General features: G+C 42.5%; 1 protein-coding gene across 1 annotated transcript in view; it reads right to left on the minus strand.

The window, feature by feature from the left end:
- INSC (INSC spindle orientation adaptor protein) overlaps positions 1-10344 on the minus strand; it is a 133020-nt gene extending 122676 nt beyond the window's left edge. The window contains exon 1 of the mRNA XM_074582464.1: positions 10170-10344. Within this exon, the coding sequence (XP_074438565.1) occupies positions 10170-10200 (31 nt within the window). The 5' untranslated portion in view covers positions 10201-10344. The remainder of the gene's footprint in view (positions 1-10169) is intronic.
- Between the last annotated feature and the right edge of the window lie 16399 nt (positions 10345-26743).

A 26743-nucleotide genomic window follows, 5' to 3' on the forward strand; every position in this document is an offset into this window, starting at 1 on the left:
CTCATGCAGAAACTTTCAGTAAGAACAACGCTGAAAAGAACATGTCCCCATGCAATTGCTTAGACTCAAAAAAAAAAAATAATTTAATGCCTCATCAGAAATGGCTGCACAACATGTATACCTTAAGGGCTGTTCGGAAGGAGCTGCCCCGAGTAGTTCATTCAGAAGGGACACGCTTTTCAGGACAGACATGGTTTTCTGGTTAGAGCACGAGTCTGATTCTGTCCCTGGTTCTCATGCAGCCAGTGAGTCACTTACACCCTGATTCAGCAAAATGCACGTCTAGCCAGGAAGATAGAGAGCATATGCTTAAGCCCAATTTATTTCATTATTATTTGAGCATGTTCTTTGTCAAATAAAGCAAGTTTCTGCTTTGTTGGACTAAAGGCTTACATTACTTTCTCCAAAAAAAAAAAAAGAAATTAAACCAGCAGAGGGCTATTCTTCCCTTTCGCTTGCTTTTCTGTCCTGCCTATTTACGGTTGATACGCTATACCAAAATGAAGCCCCCTCGGGTTGCCCCTTCATATTTAGCACAATGAAACCATTTTCAATATAGGTTTCTCAATGCTGTTGTGTTCCACCTTCACACTGAGTGTATGTATGCTTTAGTAGTGCTTAGTTATAAAGTATGCCCTTAAATAGGTTAGGGCTTGGGGGTATTTTGCAGGGGCGGGGGTGATGTGGCTGGGATATTTTTTGGGGGGGTGGAGGGAATTGTGGGTGTTCTTTGATATAAAGAGGTCAAGAACAAAACTACAGCATCTGAAAGTTTGGATTCACCCTCAAGCTCCAAGAAGGAAACAAGCGCAGTGTGTTATCTAGCACGGTGCTGTTGCTGAGCAGACGCAGAAGCCTGCTGCCCCTGAGTTGCCTCAGCACAGTTATGTCATGATGTCACTTGGACACAAGCTGGTCATCCAGCTCTCCAATCACTCTAGATTAGAAATAATCACATTCCTCCCATCATTTCTTGCTTTATACTATTCCTTCATCTTCCAGTAGCCTCAGCAAATCTAGCTCCTGGTTGCCAGATTTGCCAGGTATATGGGGCACACTCAGAAACCTCTATTTTCTTGACTGGGTGGGGACTCATCAAGTTTAAAAATTTAATAGCTCTGAGGAAAAAATTTCAGTCTATTTTATCCTCCATTGTGTGAACATAACTCTCAGTTAAAGACCATTAGGGTAAATTGAATAACTCTAAGATGTGAAAATTTGGCCAACAGGTTTTTTTTAGACAAATTAAATATACACATATTGTAGTTGGCAACCTATTTCAAATAATAAAATATGAGACACAGCACTATACTGTACAGACTTCCACAGTTTCATACTAGAAACACAATGCATAGCAACCAAGTCTTTACACATGCGTTGCAATGAAAAAATAGTACCAAAAGTACATAGTTGTAGGCAAATGATGGTTTTGCAAGTGACAATATAGACTATTGCAGAAAAAAAAAAAGCATATGAGCAGAGAGGATCTTGTGAATAAGTAGTTGAACATGGGACAGTGATATCACAACTCACAAACTCAGATAAAAATTAGTTTATCATTTAGAAAAAAAAAAAAAGAAAAACAAGGGATGGTAAATTGAGGCTGCTTTTGGTTATAGGCAAGTTTGTCTGATTCTTTACCAATACCCAATCAGCCTATTAATACATGAAGCATCCCAATATTGTGGGTCACATGCCATGTATCGATAATGCTGGAAATCCAAGTGTAGCTCTATCAGACATGCAGAAGCTCTGGCACTTTGGAAGTGAAGCGCACTTACTGCGGAGATACAGTCACAGTACTTCAAATGCAGTAGTCCAATACTTCCTGAGAGCGTGACACTTACTGCAAGTGCACAGAACAGCATGAATACATGTATTTGGCCGTGAAATCCCAGATGGGTACGTATTAATCTCATTTATCTACCCAAAAAGAAATGTCGTCTTTCATATCACTAGAAAGCACAGACCCTTCAAACGAGGGATGGTGTTTCCCCTGTAGCAACCAGCACTGCAATGCTCAAAGAGAACTTCATCCCACACTCACGTCCTAGAGGAGTGATAAGGGCTCTCCAGAATAAATACAATGGTCCACTACTGTGAACCTTATTTATCAAGTGAACCAACTGACTTCTTGTCAGCACAAGCATTTCTTTTCATCACCAAAGGTTTGTCAGACCAGAGAATATTATTTTGATGCTTCAACATTAAAAATACCCATATCTTCCATTTGATCTAATTACACTATTGCCTACAGTTTCCAGCGGCACTTCAAAGTCTGGACTTTACTCTTCTGCAATAGCACTATAATAAACTACAGCTACATTGAGTGAGGCGTAAAAGTTTTTATAGCAATATCTTAAATTTTCTTTTAGCAGTATCTTTTTTTTTTTTTTCCATGCCATAAACAAAGACTGCAGTATACCAATATTGGTCAGCACTAGTTGGAAAAACACCACTAAGTCCCTCACAAAATCATGACGGATTTCTGTCAACAGCCCTGACTTGCGTTGAAGTTCGGTCAACTGCTCAGCATCCAAAAAATTTCACTGAAGTTCTTTTCTCAGATGCATCACGCAGACTGGTAGGGGTTGGAAGGGACCCCTGGAGATCAACTAGTACCCTGCACTTTTGTTAATTCAGAAGAATATTTTATTTGGGACAAACCAAAAACATCTCAAAAGTTCTCTCGCTGTTTGCTTGTATTTTAGATGTATTCACGTAGTGGGTTTGATACATTTGCACAGCACTTGAGGGCAACGTTACAAAATAGTGCTCAGAGTCCACGGAGGGACTGCACACAGCCACGATCAGAGCCACGTCTACCTTCTTTTCGTTTCAAAGGGGTACTAGAATGGGCAAAGCTATTTCTTTACGTATTCACTAGATAAAGGTGACTCCCCCTCTCGCTTAGCAGACTTCATAAACATGGAGTAGGAGGCAGAGGGGGGCTTTGTTCATTCCATGCACACTGTGTACTGGTACAGAAAGGCAATAACTCAATTTATTAGTAACACCTTGGAGGTTTCTGGCCTCCCTGGTACCACGCTCCCCTTATCAGACAAGCAAGCTTACTGTAAAACCGATACACCAGACAGTTTTGTGCTGGTTTTTGTGCATAAAGCTTTTCAGGTGGCTCTAAGAGAGCTTTTAAGTATCCAAGAGATTAAAGAAATTACAGACATTTATACAGACCTGAATCTTCTTTCACTCATAGTTACAGATTTCTACTGTGCAACCTTTTCATTTTAATTTATCTATTAACTGCCCATCCACTGAGTTTTTACAAACACATTAAGAAACCACTTCATGTTTAACTACTTTTCATGTAAATATATATATCATTAGCTGTATAAATGAATTTGCAGAGCAATTCAGTTGAATCTCTCCTTTCAAAGCAACACTGAAGCCATTATAAAAGATAAGTTTAAAATTGTGTCCGGTTTTTGCCTCATTAATATTGGACAGGCATACAGAGTACTAACGCGCTATTAAAACCGCCACCGAGACAAAGCAAAAAGTCAGCTCTTATGACTCCTACATGGGTGGCTGCCATATTTGATTTATTACAGCAGGAGCCACGTAAAACACCGTGTGTGGTCTTTGGGAGAGAACGTCCTCGATAGCGGTGCTGCTGCAGGAAGGGGTTGCGGCTTACCCTCCACCAGGCAAGACAGAAGCATGAGCAAAGCCACAGAACAGAGCAGGACAAATGTAAATAGATCACAAAAACGTTACAGATATGGGAAAGCAGACTGAACCCAAGACAGGCATGCCCTGAACTCCAAAGGACTTTGAGGAGGAGACAAGACTTCCTATATTAGATGGGCTGTCAAACAATGGTCAGAGCCAGGCTTCAGGAGTTTATTTCCCTGCTGCTGTATTCTTTTCTTCCACAAATCAACACTATATCGTTCAACAATAGACACAGCCGATTCCACTTTTTATGCTGAATGTAACAAGTGTTTACCAGCTGTCCCAAAGCCGTGAAAGAACACAAAAAAAAAGCTGAAGTATTTGGCCATCCCAGTACATCAAGTTATCAAAGTGTTTGAACATGGTTATTGTTACATCTCTGTTAACATTGAAAAAAAATAAGCAACAAACAGTGAGCTTGTACTACATTTGTATGGTAACCTATTAGTCAACATCACTATGCAAAGTTCATCTCTTATTAAAAAAAAAAAAAAGAGCTTGACAGATTAGCTCTACAAGAGCAGAAAGTTATCAAACTTAAAAGCCTGCACCGCAGTTCTCCCCAGCGGCTTTTGGCAAAAGAGCGATTGACATAACTTTTCAACATCCGCAGTTAACTCACTGGCAAAAGGTAGAAGAATGTATACACCTCTTGCATAAGGTTTGTTAAAATTACATCTATTTTTGCAGCAGATCTTACACATCTAAATCCATCTGTAAATATCCCTCAGTTTCCACAACACTGAAGCTATCGGGAGCCCAGCGTATCAGAGACCAGACAGTGACCAGACCCTGCCTTCCCACTCGCGGTGTGTCATATGCAGATTGTGTATTGCCTGAAAAAATAAATAGCAAACCCTTGACAAAAAGGTAAGATAGGGATTTATTCTTGCTTTGCTTTTAGGCAGCACATATTTGAGTTTGAAATCTACAAATTCCAGGAAGCCAAAGAGCAAATCAGAACAAACAAATACCAACACAGCGCAGCTTTCCCAGGTCTGGCGCTGCCAATCTGCTGCTTTAGCAGCAGTTCCTGTAGGAAGGTGTCTCCTTGCACATCTGTTTTAATTTCAGCGATGGAGACCGTTGCCTACTTAGAAAAAGATATTAGTCCTTCTTGACTCCTAGATCCTGTTCTCATGTGTGCCTGTGACTAAACGAGACTTTAGGTATTCACTAATGTTTTTGGGGGTTTTTTTTGCTACAATTTACCTCATATTTACCTTACTACACCCATATGTCCAAATCACTTAAAAATGAATGGCTCATCTAAAGTCTTCCTAAGAAAGGCATTACAGTATGTGCAATGAACCAAATTGCCTCCTCAGACACTTATGGAAATGTGGCTCCATAAGAAGAGTTATCACAGAAACCCCCCAAATACGTTTCCCTACACTCAGCACACCACAGTACGTGATGTACCACAGACATTTCCTCTTTCTGAAGATGCGCATAATTGTGGTATCTTAGATAATGCAGTGAGCATGGAGAAACGGTAACTTTTGAAATGGAAAAATGATAGTTTGCACAGTAATTACAAGCTATCATAAATGCCAGAGTTACTTAACTGCAAGACAGAACAAAGGCTGGCCCCAGTTTGAGGCAATTAAACTCCACAGCAATCAAAATAAAAATAAAAAGCCTTTGTCACAAATGTACTTTTTTGTTTTTACTGGAAATCGTGAAGCAGCTCAGCCTCAATGAACCAGAGACTGAGCCAAACGCCAGGTCTCCCCTCTGCAAAGGCTGTGGTCTGTGCCCTTTGCTGGGCACCACAGCTGGTGCTTTCTGAGAAGGGGGAAAAAAAAAAAGAAAAGAAAAAAAAGAGAGAGACAGGCATCAACTCAAAATTTTCTTTCCAAAAGTAGCAGCCAGCTCAAAGGGAGGCAGGCATTTCTTTACAGAGACCTGGAGCCGTTACAGAGTTTGTCTGGCATTTAAGATATGATCTCATCCCCACTGATGGGCACTTTGTTTATGGAATCAAATCCATAACAAGTAATGAACAGATTGATCTGGCACATAAAGTTCTACTTCATTATTTCTCAAAAATCTAGAGTTATAGTTACTTATATTTAGTATATGTAATAACTAATAAAGCAATTGAGTTAATACAACCTGAAAGCTAAAAGAATACTTTTACAGCACCGTGAAGGGTCAGTTCTGTCCTTCAAGCAGCATTAATCCCTCTTTAGCAATATTATTCCCTCTCCCGCATCTCCATCTCATTTTCTTCAAACCAATTACCCCAGTGCCCATTCCCTCAATTTTAGTTTGGAGGCGCCTAGGCTGGAGGAAAGGGGGAGAAAAGCAGAAAGTATTTTAAATTGAAAAAAGCTCTAGACAACTTGAATGCATTTTTAACAAAGAAAACTTGAGGCAGTGTGAAAAACTCTTTACATATTATCCTTTTATAAGACTTTTCTCCCCTGGCTAGTTCACTGCTCTTGTTATTCAAAGAAATGAGTTCTAGCTCCTTACTCTTTTTGCTCCTTCTTCTCTCCTTTCTGACACACTGTATTTGCTTTCGAAAGGAATTGGGGATTTTGAGCCCTTTCCATACCCAGCGTGCTAGCTGTTACAGAGGCCTTTCATTAGGAGATTACATAAATGGTACTTGAAGCAATAATGGTGCAAAAACAATATTCTAAAGGAACAATTTATTCATGCGATAAGAATTGCCTCATTTATTTTCCATAGAAATAGATCTGATTAATGTAATGTTTCTATTTTCAAAGCCCATTAAACTGTAGTCTGCCTTTGGCAAACGGTACGGAGATTCACAGTGCTGAACAACATTTTTGTTTTGTTTATAACAGCTTTTATTTACTATTATTTTGTGACGTAGCTTCTTGTGCTCGGGTTTTAACGATGGTAAAGAAAATTCTGCTGAAAATAGAAAAAAAGTAACGAGACTGACACGAATAATTTCATCTTCCTAGCTGTGACCAAAAAACCACAAGATTCAAGAGAAAAGATGAAATTATCTCATACGATGCACCCGTAGGTGCAAGAGCTGCCAACCAGGATCATGAAGGCAGAAACCATAAAGAACTCAAGGTACAGGGAACCTGATTAATCCCAAACTATTATCCTGTCTGTCCATTAGGCAGAATTGCCAGCATCTCTATGGAAATAGTTCCAAAAACACCTGCCACCAGGTGTTTGTGAAATAACCTCACCCTAGGAAAACCCACATTTAGAAGGACCTTGTTTAGATGCCGTGTTTAACCATGGAAACCCCCAAGAAACCAAGAGAAGAAAAAAAGTGTTCTTACATCAAACTATATTATCTGGCTCATGTTCTGTCACAAGTTCATTTTTCTGCGCTTGGGAGTTTTTGATCAGAGATGGGACGACAGAGCGTTAATCCATGAGCTCCGGCACTGCTCTTGATCACTACAGAGTGGCTACCTGCCATTCCTACAAAAAGCTACAATTAAAAAGCAACAAAAATAGTGTTTATCTTACTCATTTTATGAGTAGTATCATTTTTAGAAAGGGGCTTTTGGGAGTCTGAAGTCCCAGTGTCCTTTTCCACCTCTAAAACGGGGCTTTTGGTTTTCTTTTTTCTTTCAAAATAATTTCCTAAAGACAATTGAATTAAGGTGCTTTTTACAAAGAATTAAACTCCTCTTTTCTGTCTACTAGTACTGTGACAATGTGCACAATCCTTAGCACCCAGACAGCATCCTTCAACTTTCCTTTAGTTTGGACAAGGAATTGCACAGTAACGATAGTCTCCTGTGTGACAACCAGTGTGTTTCTGTCAATCTTCATTGAACGTCATCTGGATTGTTATCACGCTCAGATCAACATCAAGATTAAGATGGTAGTTAGATTCCCACCCATCATCACGAAGGGAATGTGGAGGATTCAGAAGCATTAGCAATTTAAATGATCAAATTGAGAGAAGTGACATCTGTCCCCCCTATTTTGCAGATTTGTCTTATTTTTGTTTAAAAAACAAAATGTAGCAGTGGCACATTCACAGCCACAACCAAACCGTTTTGCCATTTTTGTACTTCATTATGAACAAGCAACACTAACAGGTTGGCAGAGGGCTTCATAGTAGTCCTGGCAATTTACAGCATATCCTCTCTCTGCATTCACAGCCATACGAAACAATCACTGTGACGCTCAGACCAAAACAAAGACTCTATTTTTGTCACATTGCCGCCCTTCAACACCAACAAGACACTTACTGCACTACAATTTACTGTTACATCTTTTTTGGACCTGTTCATAGCACCCAGGCCTATTTAGTTCTTGACCTTTCTGCAACATGTGTTGGGTCCTGCAGGCTGTTATTAAAATAATTGTATAAAACCTAACTTTTGCTGGAGCTGAACAGATCCAACGTGAGAGAATCTTCATGGTACACAGCTATCCTGAAGGTCTCAATGGGAAGCTGTACACCTTTTTGGGTTGCCAGACTGTGGGGGCTTGGGGGTATTCTAGGGACAGAACGGAAAAGCAGATTTGGGGATGGAGGGGTGGGTGGGGGGGCTGAGAAAGGAAGTGGGGGAGAGGACAGATTTATACACTCAAGAGAAAAAAATACTAACTCCAAAGTACACACTAAGGAATTTACAGCATCTGCTGTTTGACTGAAACAAGCTCTCACGGGTATTGGCTGTATTAATCCCAACACACACTTGGGAACATATTTTCCACTCAGGTGGAAATTATAAGCCAAGGTCCTTTTTTTTTTTTTTTTAAAGCCATCTGTGTCTGCTGTTTTTGGGGTGGTGGAGAGCAGCAAACATGCACACCTGTGTCCAGCTGAGCAGAAGAACAACCAAAAAACAAAATCACAAAGTTACCCCACCTTCCAAAGCATAGAACACCACGCTCCGAGTGAGAATCAACACAAATTTGCATCCCCAGCTGCAAAACCTCAGTTGCAGCTTGTAAGGGCAAATGTAGGTTCGCACACATAGTATGTAAGCACAACCACACATCCACAGTTTAACTTTCAAAGTTAAACACATTCAGGAGGTGCAAAAATTTTCTCTCAAAATTCTGGCATTTGGAGAGAACTGGGCAACTGGCTCCGATTTCAGAGCCAGTTATTTGCGTCTCCATTTGTAGAGGACAACAAAATAGCAAAGAAAGCTTAGAGGACACTTTACTGGGGAGCATATTTAAGATTTATTCCAGTTTCAGAGACATTATTAATTTCAAAATGATACTTTGGATTGAAAAGAGGCAGTGATTTACACTTCTTTGCCAGATCACCTGATGTTGACTGTCCAGCCAGTTAGGGATTTTTTTTTTTTTTTCTTGTGGTAACTAATTCCCCAGCGGTCCTACTCCTTTGCACAGGCAGTGCCTCTGCAGCAGGGCACTCAGGGCTGTCATATTTAGTGACTGCTATGGGTGCCCATCAGCATCGCGTTTCTGAGGAACACAGCTAGGGGAGGTAAGTGCAGAGAAAGCTGCCCTGGCCAGAGAAATGCCTTTCTCACAACAGATGATAGAAAGCCTAATTTGAACAATGAGAGTAAGGTGGTATTCTAGCCAAGAAAGCTGCAAAATAGCAGATTCACCAATCTATGTGAGTCACGGCTTTAGAAACAAATCCATCAGATACATCCAAGAAAAGCTTCAACACAAAATCTAAAAAACTGAACCAGGAAAACCAGAACCTTTTCTTCGCCATTAGGGACACCCACTGCAGAGCGGGGCCTAGCAGAGGGATCTGGGTTTGAGGCTTTCAAGGCCTTTCCTGAGACATTGAGAGATACTTGCACAGAAGACAGACATATATCTGTCATACACGTGCAGTTTCAAAGCTCGGCCAGACTGATTGACAGTGTACTGGAGACTTAACTAGATTTAAATATCTTGAAATAATTCTCATAGGTATTTCAGTTACTGCAAACACTTATTTTAGAGCATAAATTGGGCTGCTAACGAAGAGGGATTTTGGCCCTGAGTCTCCAGCCTATGCGGATCATAAGACAAGGACAAACCAAATGCCCAGAGAAACAAAGAGACAAATCGCAGTTCTGTGGCTGGTGGGGTGAAAGGCTGATCTCCAGGGTAAAGCCAGAGGAGCCTTCTGTAACGTGCACCAAGCAGCTTGTTGTCCCTTAGCCTCTGTTGGCAAAGGCTCCTGCGGTACAGCAGTGACTCAGGAGAGCTCATGGAGGATCGTCCATGGGAAGGAGAGAGCCCATGGGGTATTGTTGTACCACTGCCAAGATACCTCCAAACTGTATGGAGCAAGAAGGCTCTTCGGTGCCCTGAGAGCTGAGCAGTCAACACCTGCAAGAACATCACCAAGGGTCCTTACTTTACATGAGAAGCGGGGCTGGTTTCACGCAGTTTCACTGCAGAGACAGAGAATGAAGGCACACAAGTGGCTTACAGCCAGTTTTGGCACATCTTCTAGCTCTACATATGGGCTTCATTTAGGCTTAAAAAAAACAACACAGGGTCAAATCCACAGTATCAGCCATACTTACCCAACCTCCAGGTTCGTAGAAAAAGAGCCATGGCCTTCCTCTCATGCACCAAAGCTGCCACCTTCTTTTCCTCTCTTGAATTACTCTCCACAGAGGTGGCTGGTTAGTGACACGTGCTGATTTCACGTTTGTCAAACGCTACTCAAAAAACCAGCACTTCATAAGCTACTGAATTCAAGCCCCAAACACCAGCTTCAGCACAAAAGAAACAGTTCCCCCCCCACCTCCCACTCTTAAATAGTTTCCAAGCTTATTAGTGTAAAACTAACCCACCTGTGCAGGCTGGTAGAGAAGCACAGGCTGTTCTTGTCAGCACAAAACAGCAGTGGAAGGGGAGCAATAAATAAACACAACAGAAGCTATGACAGAGAAAAGCTGTCCTGCTTGCAATCAAGTCCATGGCAAAAGTCCCACCAAGCAGCAGTGTCGTGCCCTGCATCAGCAGCTGAGAGCTCTGTGCAATAATCTTACTTCTCCCGTGCTTTCCTGTGCAGCTTGCTAAAGAGAAGACGTTCCCACTGGGTTCCTTACACAGCATATCCCTTATCTTCTTAGTGGAAACACAAGAAAACTCATTGTGACCAGACCCTGTGCTGTAACACTGATCGTATTTCACCAAAACTGGTAAGTAAAGAAAAGTCTTACATAACAGTCTTCATTCAAGACACTTAAATCTGTGGCTTCAGATCCGCTTTACGCACTTTCAGCCACGTAAAAGTAAAACACTTTCCCCTAGAAGAAAAGCGAGGATGGTAGAAAAAGGCAATGTGTTCTACTAGCCCATTTAACAAATGAAATGTTTACTTTCTGTTTGGTATAAAGTGACAGCTGGCTTATTAGAGCTGACACTGATCCTCCCGAGAGGATTTCAGCAAGTGAGTCGCACAGGTGAAGGTCAAAGTAGCAAAGGAATTAAATGAAGAGAGGAAGGAAGCGGCTTCCTCTTAAGGACAGAAATTAGCTAACAAAAAAAGCTATTCCTAATGCAGCCCTCGTTGGCTGGAAATACAGCACTTGTAAAATACTCTGTTCTCGAGAAATGCCTTCAAGACACCTTTTGAATGTAATGTTTTTAGACCTGGTCACCAGCTACATGTGCTGCAGGCACGACCCCGGTGCAGCTCTCGCCTGCAGTAAGGGCTCCGTGAACGCAGTTTGGGCCACGCCGCTGCCTGGCTTACGCAGTACCAAAGGCAACACACGTAGTATTCTTCCTTATGAATCATACATCACTTTTGACTTACGTGAGAAGGATAATTTACATGGAGTGATTCACTTTTTAAAGTGAACAATAAGACAAACCCAGCCGTACTGTCCCAGTGAGTTGTAACTCCCCCCGGCAAGCAGGCGCAGCTGGCTGGAGGGAGCTGAACGAGCTGTCTGGCCGCCCTCGCCAGACCTTCAACACCCCAGAGGAATTAAGAGTTTAGCCAAGAGATGATCGGTTTGCGCCAAGGTTTGTTTAACACTCCTGCTTTTGCCTCCCCCTTTCCAGCCCTGGCTGCGGCCTCCCTGCAGCACCAAGACCTTGGCAGCCACTGCCCCGCAGCAAAAGCTGAAGAAGAAAGTTGGCATCCTCACAAGGGGATAGGCAGACCTGGTGACAGAGGGTGTTGGTCTGCCGCACGGCTCTGGAAAGAAATGGGGATTTGAGCCCTGGCAGCGTCCAAAGTCCTGCCTCAGGCAAGGTGCACCGGTTTGTTGTGGCAAACCCCTAAGGGGAGATGGAGCCCGTGCTGGCCAGATGGTCTGATTTTTGTTCCTTTTCATGTTTGCTCTGAAATTACAGCAGTGAAAATAAAGCAACACATTTTTATTAACCCTGGATCCACTGCACTGAGAAGAGCAGCTTATCTGTGTCCCAGCTAATGCATGTAGTCAAATCAAGGACATGGGTGACGGTGGACATGCACCATGATCTCAGCGGCTTGGGAGGCACAGGCAACACAGGGTGGCTCTCGGCCACCTCACACTGTTCCCCAAGCCAGGTTTGACTTCCAAAATTTGTGGATGCTTCAACTGGGCAAATACCAAATGACTTTGGTGTGATCCATGCCTTGGGAGCCCCCACGACCAGCTCCTTTGTAAGACTTTTCACATGTTAAGAGAGCAGAAGAACAGCTGAAAGCGCTAAGCCCAACCTTGGCCAGCACAGTTCCCTCTGGAAATTTCTTACTCTGAATATTTCAGCTCCCTTCCACCACTGGTTTTAACCCCTTACTAGGCAAGAACCTAAAAAGCAGCAGAGTGAGCGGTTTCTGGCTACCAGTTACCCATCACCATCTGGGCCTTTCGGGTTTCCCTAACAATTTTTGAAGCCACTAAGATGTATTTAGGTTTGTGGGGTGAGGTCGCTAAATTAAATCTAATGGGTACCAGCATCTCTGGTTTTAATCTCAGAGCTCTCCAGACACACTTGTATGATACAAGGTCATGGATTTTATTCTTCCTTTATGTAGATACCACTTACTTAAAAGTATGAGGGCCTATCCTGGCCAGAGGCAATTAACATGGCTCCACTGACTCCATTAGGGCTCTGCCAGGGTACGCAGCCTGGGGATGTGAGCCTATAAAAACAGCATAATTTCAACAGAAGTAGCTTTTCACTGGTGGCTCTTAGGTCCGACCAAAACATTTTCTCAGTAACTCTGATTTATTGCAATTTTGATGAGTTGGCATTTGGTATTGCAAACGATCATGTGTGGCTCCATGTGGGAGAGGAATCAGGACCACAGAAACCAGACGGTTGTCACTTGATCTAACTGGGGACAAAGGTCCAAAAGTAAGCATATTTGAGAACAGATTTTCAGTTCCTGAAATGCATCAGGCAAGAAATTTGGTCTATTGAATACTGTGGTCATATTTCAAAGCTAGGCATGGCATAGAAAGCGGTACTTGGCCCTTTTCCTCCTAAACACAGAGAAGGAAAGTGAAATGGGTTATTGCCTGGTTCCTCTGCAATCAGGGGGAAAGGATGCCCATTTAGGTCACCAGACATGGTGCTGGTGGCCCTGCTTCCCCATGGGAGATCACACAGGAATGGTTCCCAACTGCTTCCGGCTGTGCCGCATGTTTTTCCCATTTGACAGGAGAGCTCAGTAGGTTTGCTTTCACAAAATGTTCTAAATTGGCTAGATGAATAAAAGTGACACAGAGCAGGTGTATTATTCCCATGTGTCACAACTTTCCCAGCAACATAAGAGCTGGAAATCCAACTTTCTGATTCTCCGTCCTCCTTCAAACCACTCATCGTAGATTTGAGTTTGTTTGCCAGACTATTAGGTTTTTGTTTGGCAACACTTCTTTATTATGTTAACCAGATCAATACAGGAGTGCCTGGATGTCAAAGGTACACTCAGAAATATCCACGTAAGAAAGACGGGATCTGAGAAGTTTGGCTTAGCAATAAAGTTTTGCAGAGTCCCAGATCTTCTCATCTGATCTACTCCAGTTTCAATCAACAGCGTCAATCCTGACTCTCTGGTTAATATCCTGAAGTTGAGCACATCTCCATGGAAGACCCCAAGGAATAGGTATATGTAATCAAATACGTTACTTGGCTCTACACAATTTCTATGAAATACTGAAGAAAGCCACTTGCATACTGTTGACGCTTAATACAGAGCACCTACTCAAATAAATATGCTCAGGTAGAAATGAACTAATAACTAGCTCTAACCTCTTTTAAAGGTCACAAGCCTGGTAAAATGTTTTCATTGCATTTTCAAGTATGAGCCTACCCAAAACCTGCGGATCTCTTACTTCTGCTGCGTTCCCAGCAAGAGGTGCTTTCCCTCCCTGCAGAACTTCACCCACAGAAGTTGAGGCCTTCCCAGGGCTTTTTCTTTGGAGTCTGATGTCCGCAAAGTGAGCGTCTTTCGCCAGACAGTCCGCTTCCTGCTACCTCCCACCCCTTCAACATCTCCAGACAGAGAGTTAGAGTCCAGAAAACACAGGGGGGATAGCAGGGAATCAGCTGAGCCACTTGACATGGAACTAAGCTCAATCCATTTAGAAGTCCAATTAGAAAAGTTATGGTTAATCACTACTCAGAAGGGAGGGAGAAGCAGAAAAGAAATCTTCTTGCTTAAGAAGTATCTACATCAGTATCTAATCCCAGCTGAAGTTTTTCCCTTTGTGCCTAAGAGAAGTTCACTCAGTTGGGTCCTCTGTGCAGCGCTCTCAAACCGATCTAGCTTTCATCTGATGACCTACGTTATTCAAAGGGACTCTTACGGCAATCAGGAAGAGAGCATGGGTGCTCATCCTCTGAATTGCCTTTTAGACAGCACTGCCACCTCTGACACTCTCAGGGACCCCTACGAAGGGCTACAAGACCCCCTCCACCACGAGGCATTTCTGTATGGACCAGTGCCACCCATTTTATGGCCCATTAAGACCAAATAGCCACCTGGGGAGATGACTGACGAATGAAGAATGGTTAATTGGGCCAGGTACACAGGAGGCAAAAGAAAACTGGCACGCGGTCACTCACACTACTGTAGCTGATTACTCTGGTAGTAAACCTTGCACTTCGAGGCCACATTTGCTTTCCAGACCCAAGAAAAATATGCGTTTCCTCCTGTGTTCATTAAGTCGGTATGAAGACTGGTACGCAACTCCCGAAAAAAAAAGAAAAGGGCTTTCCATGGCTGTGCCATCCTCTATGTGCCTCTCCGGCAACCTGCTTCAAGCCCATTTTATTTCTTCTTTCATCACCAGAGCTTTCTGCCAGAAATGACACATTAAGTATTTGGCATTCCAAAATTAATAAATAAATAAATAAATAAATAAATAAATAGGTGAACGGGGAAAAAAGCGTCTGCACACAGAGTAGTGGTTGTAAAGAGAGCGAGAGCAATGTCAGTGCCCTTTGGAGAAGAAATTTACATAGGCCAAAGGATGACTGCCAATAAATATTAATATCCTTTATTAGACATTACATGTCTTAACCCCATTTCCCTTAATGCTTTAGTACACATTTTACCTTGTACGACACTTACAGAGGTCTAAAGCCACTTCAAAGAATACAAGAATGTATAAAAGAAGCAAATTTTGATTTCCTCTTTACGAAAGAGGAGGAAGCAAACTAGTGAGGATAGTAACGTGTTAAAAACATACAACCTATTTTTTCAGTCTTCCAACTATCCTCCCTACATACAGTCATGTAGACCTAACAAATCCATAAAATATTTCATCTTTGTCTCCTCCTACAGATCCAGCACAGTTTCAACCTTCAATACAGTGTACAGGTTCCTTGGCAAGTTTTTCAGCAAACAAATTAAAACCAAACTGTCCAAGGACTGGAGCCCTGCAACATGAAACTGCAAAGATTTTTGAAGAGAATATTATACTCCTATGTCAACCAGTTCCAGTAAGACTCATCATACGTATTTACCCGTACACATAAATCTTTAAAATATGAAACCCAAGATATGGTTATTTTTACCTAATCTATTTATATTATGAAAATGAAAATAGATTTTATGTTATTCTAGCATCTATCAGCCTTGACTTCATGCTTCATTTAGTTAAAGAGAAGAGGGAAATAAAAAGCAGCGAATAAAAAGTTTTTCATGAAAATGGCCCCATTTTAGGAAGAACCTGGTACAACTGTCTTTCCGCTGCCAACACACTTCCACACCCCATCCGGACATAAACCACTTTAAACCAAAAACATAGATATACCATTACAGGTTTTTTTTCAGTCTGTCTGTAGAAACTGCCACATGTGCAACTGAGAAAAAGTATCTAGCCCAGTAATAGCTTTCCCTTTCCAAGAGGAAATATTTGCATCGGTGTAAGCAAGGTTTAGAAATACAGAAATAAGTGCCTAAAGGCTGAGCTATGTCCATTTTCCACTGACTTCAGAGATAGGACCGTTCACATAAAATGAAGATACGGTTCAAAATAAAGTAAAACGATACAAAAATACACGCTAAGATACAGAAACACAAGTCTTGAACAAGAGAAGAAAGCATTCTGAAAAGCCATGTCACCACATACCATTCACCTCCTTTTTTACATTCAAAGCATATGAAAGTTCAAGTCCAAAATGCATTGACAGAAGAAGTTGTTCAACTGCCTAAACATCACATTGGACACACTCATTGCTCTTACAGAGTGTCGGTATGAATTTAATCTCACAGAGAGCTCAGAAGACTATGGACAAATACTATCACCCCATAATAATTACCATTTGTTCCCATTTTCCTTCTGTGTATACCGACAAATATGCTTTTTCTGCTTTTTCAACTGAAGCAGCCAATTACCTGCTGTGCTTTGTAAGCTCCCATCCGCACTCCCCAGGAAACGGATAACGTGCCGTGCAGCACAGTGGGGAGAGCTCACTCGGATGCAAAATAATTCGGAACTTGCTCAAGTAAAGTCTCTCCGCTGCATTCGCAGGCTAGGCTATGTGTTAACCGTATTTATTCACCACTGAAAGACTATACTTTACAGTTATAACCCTGGTGAATACGGAGCATTTAAATAACTCTACTTTTGCTGAGCTGCACAAAGGGGTTTTATTCTTCTACCGCAGCTGTACACAAAAGAATAGAGTGCCATTTCAAATCAAAACTCCTGAAGTTACTACTTACCAGCTTGTGATTATATATTCAGTAAGCCCGATGAGCTGAGAAGATTTTGTTGCAGAAGAAAAGTTACAAAAAAGCAGGCAAAGTTAACAAAAATGAAGGGAAACCAGCAAAAATCCTCTCTCCATTCATCTACTTAAATGTTCCTGAAGACTAAAAAGGACCTTAAAGAAAGTGCTCTCAGCAAAGACTACATCCTCTTGTCAGTCAAACCCTGCATACTTTCAGCTAGGCATCCGTCCAAAAAGACATGGAATTATTCTATTTTTGTCTCCCAATGCAAGTGGAAACATTTTTACAGATTTGTGGTGAGGATTTCAATTTTTGTAGTGGTCAGCTAGTAGAGGAATGTAATTAAAGACCCTGTTAAACGTAAGACTGTCCACAAAGGAGGAACTGGATAAATTTGGAGATAAATAACAATTCTATTACAAAACGGTCCGATATAGAAGCACAGTAAAAACTTTCAATGAGCTTAAAAATCCAGATGTGATTTACTGGAAGAAAGTTGTTAAAAAATTTTCTTTTAAACAGCATTGTTGTCAGGAGTAGGGGGACAACAACACTTGGGTTTTCAACAAATGTAGACTAATCTTTTTTAATGAAATAATTTTAGTAAAAAAAATATTAACAATTTTACATGGAAAGCTAAACAATTGTTTTACCACCCATGTTATGTCTGGTATGTTACTGTTTTTATTCAACACAGGTGTTTCCTTAGAAGTACTTCACATTTTGCCTTTTGCTGACTTACAAAATAAACCAAAACCTCTGACTTTGTAAAGTATGAAAATACCTGGAAATTATGTGTTTCACTTCTGTTGCATTTAATTTTTACTCTTATTATATCAATAAGAAAGTACGGTCGTTTCCTGTGTGCTTTCAGCCTGGAAGCTGACACTGAAACTCAGTGTACATCGCTACTAATCCCTCAAGCTTCCCAGATGCAAGACTTTCCTCACAAGGGAAGCTTTTAGCTCAGTCCCCCCCAAACTCTGTCACCATTGACGAGGCTGAACTTTTGTCCCCGCTGCCTTCTCCTCTCTGCTCCAACTTCCTCACTCATTGCCCCTTTCACACTTGCTCATTGTTCTGCTCCCATCAATCCCCCTTAGGTGTCCTCCATTGCTGCCCTTTTCTATTACGCACCGACACCTCTTTTTAGTCCTCTTCATAGCTCTAAGTCCCTGTCTCCTGTCCTGCTCACCGAGCGAATCCTCACCCTATCCTGCCGGTCAGTCTTAGGGCTTCCCCAGCCACCGCTGCCTGCTGGGCTACCTTCCAAGCTACTCCTTAAGTGTAGAAAGCTCTCTCCCGAATTAGTCCATGAAGTAAGCTGGTCCTGGCCGCCATCATCCTTCAAGTCAAAGCCTTCATCCAGATGCACTAGAAGACATTAGTCAACCGTTAACAGTAAGTTGGAGGGCTGTGAAGAACAAACAGTGCCTTTTTTAACAGGGAAGAAAAGAAGCACTCGCTGTCCCACTGTTCCCTCATTCTCCTTACTTACACGTTGCTTTTTTGCTCTGATGTTTCAAATTTCCTTACAGCGTGAATGTCCTTGGGGTAGGAAATATCTCCGACTACATTTTGAATTAGTCTCTAGTATAACAGGATCCGGTCTTTTTACACTGCTGGGCGTTATTGCAAAGCAAACAAGAAATAAGCTCTTTCTTTAACGTCTTGATACTTATTATCCTCTTCCTCAAACCACAGCTCTTGCAAGGTGTAGCTTCAACTGAATGAAGAGATTCATTTTAAATTTAGGGATGAAAAGGGGAGAGAAAAAAACCTCTGTGTAGACGGGTGCACATTGTAGATGGATGCACACACATTACCAGAAAAGACAATGGGCTATTAAATCTTCAGCAGGACAAGAAACTTGCTTCCCTTTGAAACATCTCAGGCATGTTACTGTGCAGGTTTCCCTAACCAGGAACATGACATGCTGTCATCCCATCCTTTAAGTCTCATGTTTGCTGAGGGATCCAAGAAGCTGTGAAGGAGAGGAGCATGAGCTGGGGTGCAGGGGTGGGGGCAGAAGGGCAAAAGGAAGCCCAAGGTGCAGCTCTGTTTAGATTACATTTAGGGAGTCAGGATAAGGATAAGGCAGGGTTACCTTCATTAAACTTGTCAGCCCTTGTCTTGCTGACATAGGAGTTGAATTTCTCCATTGAGCATTTAATTACAAGGATCCCTGGAAATCCTTCACCCCTTGCCCTCGTGACAGGTAGAGAAGCATTTTACCTCAGGTAGCGCCACAGGGGTACGCAGAAAACCACAAACTTCCTTCAGCATCATTTCTCACTCAGAGTTTCTGAATAATGAGAGCTTCATCCACTCCCAGGTCCTACAAGCCTGCCTATATCTGCCCGGCCTGGTGCCTACTGGTGGCTACTCCCATTTCCCTTCTCCCGAGGAGCCATTTGAGTCCAACCTTTAGTTCAATCGCCTGGCACCCTCTCCCACAGTAAAACTGTGGCTGGTTTTACAGCTTGCCCCTTCCCAGGCGGCCTTTCTCACCAGTCCTTCCGTGAGCATGGTGGACAGAGTGGCCTGCTCCTTGCACCCACCGCGGGTCCATCCGCACCTCTTGAGCCTGGTGCTGCTGGGGAGAGGACTGCGCCTTCCAGCCCGAGCCAGCAGAGAGGCTTTGATTTACCTTGTGCCTGCCCACATGCGGTACCAGTTCAGCTAAAGGATGAGCAGTGCCTTTAGGATGAACCAAATGCTATGATTTGGGGAGTTTGTAATTTACCGAAAGACCTGTGCACTTAAGCGCTCAGCGCAGCTCCCAAGCAATAAAAGGCTCGGGGTGACAAACTCCAGAAACCAAAGCTCTCAAGCCCTGTCTTCCTCCCAACAGGGAGTAGCCTGACAGCATTTCCACGCCTTCTCTCTGCAGCGGACAACCCAAACCAGAGAACCAGCACCAACACAGGTTGTTGTTAAACTCCACTGCCAGGAACTAGTGTTGAATACAATTCCCAATCTTTCTGACATCCAAAATTTAGGAAATTAGTCAAGGCTTTGCTCATGCACCATTATTAATGTCTAATTAACATGATATTCTTGCTGGCTGGCTATCAGCCACTGTTACACCAGTATGACACTGACTTTTAAAATGGAGATACTTTATGGCACCTATTGCTTAACTGTCTTGTTCTAAAATTGCCTGATCTCCAAAATCCATGCATTTTAAGGAATTCCTGAAAGGCAAAAAGCTCTGGATTAAGATTACTGTTCCATTATTGGTCAGAGTGTTAATTTCCTTCCTGTGATACCAGGCTGCTTATCATTTTTGACAATACATTTAATTGCTCTTGCAACCCCCACAGCTTTTTCACAGGTGCTGTCAAGATTATTTTAATTAAAATAATATCTATACAGAGGTTAATGAAAACTGGGAAAAAATTCCAGCAGGAGTTTGTCATCCACTGCTCTTTATTAGCGGGCTCATGAGAAACCAAATTCCCAGTCCCCACAACTCGTGGTGACCAAGTAGGATGGGGAAAAGAGCCCTGGATGGCTTCCACAGAGCTACAGCTCCAGCTCACCCACTTTACCTTGTACATCCAGAGCCCTTTCCAAAGAGCGACCGTCAGACAAAGTCCTTGGTATTCAGCCCATCCTCCTTACTCTCCTCAGAAATGCTAATGGCCATGGGGCATATAAAATCTCCCTCATTATGTCAAATGCTACTTTGATAGCACCACAGACATAACCTGAGATCACCTGTACTATATCAAAGATAAGACAATTTAGTACCAAGAAATGCATTCCTTCTTATACATTTTAAAAACAACTATATGGTACCACATGTGGGAATCCAATGCTTCCAACAATAAATGCACTCAGACAGACGCACTCACTACAAATTTTTTTAAAGCAGACTAGTCTGCGCTTTAAATAAATCCTGCATATAATTAGGCAAATCGATATCTACTGAGCAATATTTTTCTTTTTGCAGTTAGCAACCCTCACTTAGTACTAAACCATATCTCTGCAAACTGTTAATCTAGTAAATTACAGGCTTTCATTCAAACCAGCTCAGTTTGTTTCTGTGTATGGTTACAACCCACAAACTTTGCAGGCTGTTTCAGTAAAGCTTCTTGCAGTAACACTGGTGAGTGTATAGCTTGCTCGTTACTAATTCTTCCTCCATTTTAAATACTATTTACTCACTGCTTGTGTATCTTTCTTTGTGCGTAGGTGACAAAAGGCACATCAGTCACCTTTTGGAACGCAAAGCAACACCATTGGAGCCAGACTGATATAGCTTCAGGCTTCTCTTCTAACAGAGCTACCTGTTTTTTCTGTGCTCTCACTTTCTGTCCCATGACCAAATCACCACTACCACTTGCTTGTTATTTGAAAAACTGGTCACCTCCCCAGATGACCCACCTCCGTGCTGTGAATGTACACCCATACCCACTGAAGAGAAACTGCAGAGACTGTATCTCTGTATGGGCAGCAGAACTAGCAAAGGTTGTTTTCCTATAGATTTCCACGCTGTTTATTATACTTCCTAATCTCAGTTCTTTACCATGTCCCGTATCACACCCATTACGGCTCCCCTGCTTCCTTCCACCAGACCCCCCGAGCTCATCTCCAGATCACAGTGACTGGCAGTTGCTGTAAAAGAAAGCAGCTAATCCCTCACTTTTCCCTTAGCAGAAAACCACCTGGATGCTGATTTTGATAAAACTCGTAGGAACTTAGTATCTATGAGGTGTCGGGACCTTACAGACTTCCCAAGTTATATAGCCGTCAGACATGTCTTGCTCCTGCCAGTGAAGCGACCATCCCAATGTGAGGATACTGAGCATGACTGGCAAAAACTCATACTCTGTTCTGGGAAGCAGAGCTCTGAATGTCGTGGCATAACACAGTACAGCTGCCTGAGACTTCTTACAGTCTTACTATTGTGTTACGTCCTGCTCATGTAAAAAACATGCAGTTGTTAAATAAATTATGTATCAGTACCAAAAAAAGCCCTGGGAAACTGGAAGAAATCCCTTATGAGGTCACCATTTCTGCTCTTCATCAAGGGGAGACAGAAAACGGAGGGCCTACTGCAAATAAGGAAAAATCAGTAGGCACAGCCGGCATCAGAGATATTTTCACAGAAAATGTGGCCAAGTGACTGGTTCACATCGCATCTGAACACGTCGTATCTCCCTTGTCCTGCCTGCAAGTGTGAGCGTTGTTCTGTTAGCGGGAACATTTTTTTAATGTAAAGTTGCCAAACATAAATCAGCCTTGAATAGGAATAATTAGAGCAAGTTAGAAGATTAAAACCATGGGAACAAACTGAAATATGCAGCAACTTTTCTGTAGCTGTGATTTTCTGCGGGGGAGGCAGGGGATTCTTGTTCTCTCTCACTCACTCTCCATCGGAGATTTTTCTAGTAAAGGGACCGCATTGTCGCTCCCTCTCGGGCTTGGATTTGCTCATGCCTTTTTTGTGACTGTGATGATGCCTCAAAGCCTCTTCTATTAGCCTTTCCCATTATAAACCTTCTTTAGCTCATAACAGTTCAGATGCTTTCTGAAGTAAGGATAAAGGAGCTCTTCACTCCTCACACACTGCAGTGATTCTGATTACTGGGAGGATATTTGAAATGTAATATTGTGAGGAGAGGTGTAATTATGTCTGTATTTGAATGGAACTATTCTAAGAGGCTCTGCAAAGGCAGACTTTCATGGCTGCTAGAGGCCCTTGGGGTCAAGCAGTTCATTAGGAAATAATCAGGACCTGAAAATGGTCTGGTTGTTTTTTGGATGCTTGGCAAATTCCACCACCTTCTCAGGAATCTGGTATTAATTGTTCTCATTGTAAGCTCTCAGCCTGGTCAGTATGCACTGGCATCGACACCAGTGCCCCTTAGCACTCCTAATGGTACCACCAGTGTGCTTTTTTTTTGCCTGGCTACCGGATGTGGCTGCACCCTGCAACTGCCTTCACACAACAAAAACTACCCTTTCCGCTGAGCCTGGATTTACTTTTCTCTCTCTTTCTTATTGCATCCGATACAAATGAAATAGCAACCCAAATGCTGTTCAGATTAGGGCACGTTTCTTCCTCCCTAGAGCGTATAGCCAGAACCGGCCTCCCAAAAACTTGGAAGGGTGAAGAAGCAGGATAATCTTCCCTCTTTGAACTTAAGGTTTGGATTTTATCCCTTTATGGTTTGTTCCTTCCTATTTTCCTTTTGATATGTTCTCATTTATGTGTGTTCTCAATCCCTGCTTAGCCTTGCTCTGTCCCACCCCCTCAGCAGTGGGACCATTGGCAGTGCCTACAGTAAGGCACGCACCAAAGCCCTTGCACGGTTGCCACTTTAGTTTGCTCTTAATCTTCTGAATAGAAAACATGAGCTTCCTGTCTCCTTTTCTGCCTTCTTCACGTATTTATTCCAGCAACTTCATAGTGTAAAAATATGTTGTACAGGTGATGGAGAATGCCACCGCTGTTGGAGGAAACCCAGCTTTTCACTTGTCAGACAGCCTGAGCCACGCCAACAGCACTGAGGAGAAGGACAGGTTTCTGCATGCTCTTCCCACCCGTACAAGCACTCGGGCCCAAAACAAGTTGTTTAACAAGGATTTTGCCAGGATAGCCCAAAGTTGGTTTTTCTGCAGAATCTTCCTATGTTGTCTTTTTTATGGCCGCAGCGCTCAGCTTGGCTCCCTCGTCCTAGCGAGACCTGCTGGATGCAAAGCTTGCTTGGAAATCTGGCCTGAGGAGTGACCAACCAGTTTTTCAACATCATCTGTTTTGCAAATACTCCCAGCCAGACTTAAGCAGAGTATGACCCTCTCCACATATGTCTCAAGGGAGGAACAGATCCAAGTTTGGGATTAAAACACCAAGGCCCCTTGGGAGCGCAGGCTGCAGGCAGCATCAGCCAAGCACAAGCTGGGAGGAGTGCCAGCAATCTCAAGGGCCATTCCTGAGGGATCTCCACAAGCTGGAGTTACAGTCTCCCGGGAACACACAACAGTGCACCCAAAGCAGCCTGGAAAAACGCTACAGAAGTCACATCGCCTCTACCAAGGTCAGTTTTAATGCAGCAGCTGAATGTCATGGGTCTCGGTAACCACATCCAATCATGCAAGAATGCCAGAGCTGCTGGAGTCCTTCCACAAAAAATGGGTAGTCTCCACATTCTAATGTCCTCCATCACAAGAAAAAGTCAAGGCTTTGCCATCCAAAAAAAATAAGCTGAATGGCTGGGCAGCCCATGTGCAGAAACATCTGGACTGGATAGGGAATAACATACAGAAAACAGCCAGCGAGAGTGTCAGAAATTCAGAGAAGCAGTAACTAAACATCATCCTATTTAAGCCCTATAGACAAAGATATCACACAAAAAAATCAAGACCAAAATTGCAAGCTTGTTGTGCAGGAGAAGTCATGAGTACGTAACTCTTTAGAGTGAATGGTTTCCCATCGCTGTCCCTCAGTGAAGCTCCCTATAACTTATGATCGCTTAGAAGCTCAGAGAATAAAGTACCGAAACCCGGTACTGCTGATACCTCCAGTTATCAGGCAGGAAGGAGGAGGCCTGTGACAGTGGTACGACATAAATATGTATAATTTCAAGGAAACAACACGAAAACTTTTCCATGCCTCTGCCTAGCAACACGGTCTCACCAAACGGCGCTAGCAAAGGTGGCGTGCGCATCTGCTGTAGAAAATGCAAAGACAGCCATCTTCTACCACGTGAAGTTGATAATATTGTAGTAACTCAAAACCTGAATTTTTAGGAATAACCATGAATCAGCCTCCTGCAAGTTACTATCAGGAAAAAAAATGCCTTTAAGCAGAGTCATATACTCCAATAGCCATATGCTTAGATATCCAGCAGCAAAGCAAATAACTTTTTGGCTTCTTATGACAAAATATCAGAGTATTTTGCTAAATTTTACTCTAGGATTACAAGGCATCCTAATAAACTTTACTTTCCCTTTAATTAACAAGAAAAACATTGTAATAAATTGTAAACTGTATTTTTTAAAAACATTGGAGGATTAGAAAAAACAAATACTCTGTGACATTTGAAGGTGACGCAACATCCGTACCTTGGTCTCAGGGAATTTCAAGTAGTAAAACAGCTCTTAGCAGTAACCACCATCAGAAGGACGCCAGGCATCTAAAATGGGATATTAGCTGAGTTCGATTAATCTGCATATTACTGTATACTTGGATTTTATATTAATACAGTGTAAAGACATTATTTAAGATATGAAGTCTCATGCAGGAAAGCTTGGGTACTCCAGCTTTTCCTTGACTCATTATTGCACAATTGAAAATGCTGCCCTGACTTACAGGCTTATATTCTGTCTACGAGGCTCTGCCTCCTTGAGCACACAGTACAGATGGCACTCAATGAACAGTATTTTGAACTCCTCAGCCCTCACAGCACTGCACGTTTCTCAAACCCTGTGGTAGCACCCACTATTTTGCTCTTGGATTTTCTGGTAGCACTCATCACTACCACCTTCAAGCCCAGCCCAAATCTGAAAGGACAGCATGATTCTCCCTACTAGTGCTTCTCTGCCATGAGTGGATAACAGCAATCACATCATTATGCGGTAATTTTGAATCTTTTATTGCTTCCACCAAAGTTTGTAATGGGGTTTTGAAGAACAAACTTGCTTTTGGGAAGATGGGAGGGTTTGATTCCAAATTCATCCTACAGAGGGGTTTCTTCCTCTCCCCCTCGCCCCCAATGTAATCTTTCTTCCAGAGCTGTAGATTGAAACACGGATTCACTCACCACCACTATCAACAGGCTTCAGCAGAAACTGCCTCCCAGCACCATCCAAAAATAAAACCCCACATACCTTTTGTTTGAAAGGCAAGTTCAATTTTACAGACATTTGGCCTCACCGTCATAACTTTCTCCACTCCAGCTTCTCTGCGTGTGCTGGACACCCTCCTTTAACTTCCCCACTCAGTACATTAACACATCACTGATCATTGTTATGCCGTGACAGCAGTAGGAGTACTGTACCTACCTTTCTGATGAGGCTGTACAGTTCCTCAGCTTCCAAAGGCCAGCTGGGAAAATGCTTCATGGGCTAAAATTACATTATTGGTATGCACTGGTTTTTGGAACCAGCCCTGTGTTGATGTATTCTGTGTTGCTGTAGTTATCTGTGACATTTATTAGGAGGCATCATCAGATTTGACCCAGCAAGCCTGAAGATGGTCTTCTCTTTAAAGACGTGTAGAAGTCCATTGCTTTTCAGCAAAGCACTGGAACGTGCTTTTGATTTTATGTCCGTGGCACTGGCGCATGCACTTAACTGGTTTTTTTATAATTAGATGGACTATTTCTAGATGAGTAATGGAGAGCTACCAAACAGAGTTGTTCCAGTTCATTTATACAAGACATCCATTTTTGCAGATGCCTACCTGGGAAAACAGGTCGGGTGTACCGCACGGGCAGGGCTGTGCCTTGCGCTGCTCTTGTCTTCAGGGGTGTTCACTATAATAACTCTCTCTGCATCATTCAGGACCCAATAAATAATTCAGCGGGGTTTCATTACTCCACCAGTCCTGTTTTGTTTACTGGAATATCACCCTGCGGCTCAGCACCCATCTGGCTTTAGGTATAAAACCTGTGGAAAATGTAGCAGTTCACAAAGGCTGGAGGGAATCTTCTCTTTGATGCTGCAGCCCTACAAACTCACGGTACCTTTGATTTTCTGTTTGAGAGAGAAAGTCAACTGACCTGAGAAACTCAGCATAAACTAATCAATACGTACATCGCGTTTCCTTTACAGACTGTGGCAAAGTTCGGTTCTCTCACTGGATTACTCTGAGTTGAAAACAAAACACGTTGGAATTTGGGGAGGTGTTCCAAAGAGCGGCTCAGGATGCTCTGTTCCTCTTACACGTTTAGGGTAAGCCCTGTGAACTTTATTCTCAAAATGCAAACAAAATAAGGCTTGGTCTATACT

Source organism: Larus michahellis, chromosome 4 (assembly GCF_964199755.1).
Source record: "Larus michahellis chromosome 4, bLarMic1.1, whole genome shotgun sequence".
NCBI lineage: Eukaryota > Metazoa > Chordata > Aves > Charadriiformes > Laridae > Larus > Larus michahellis.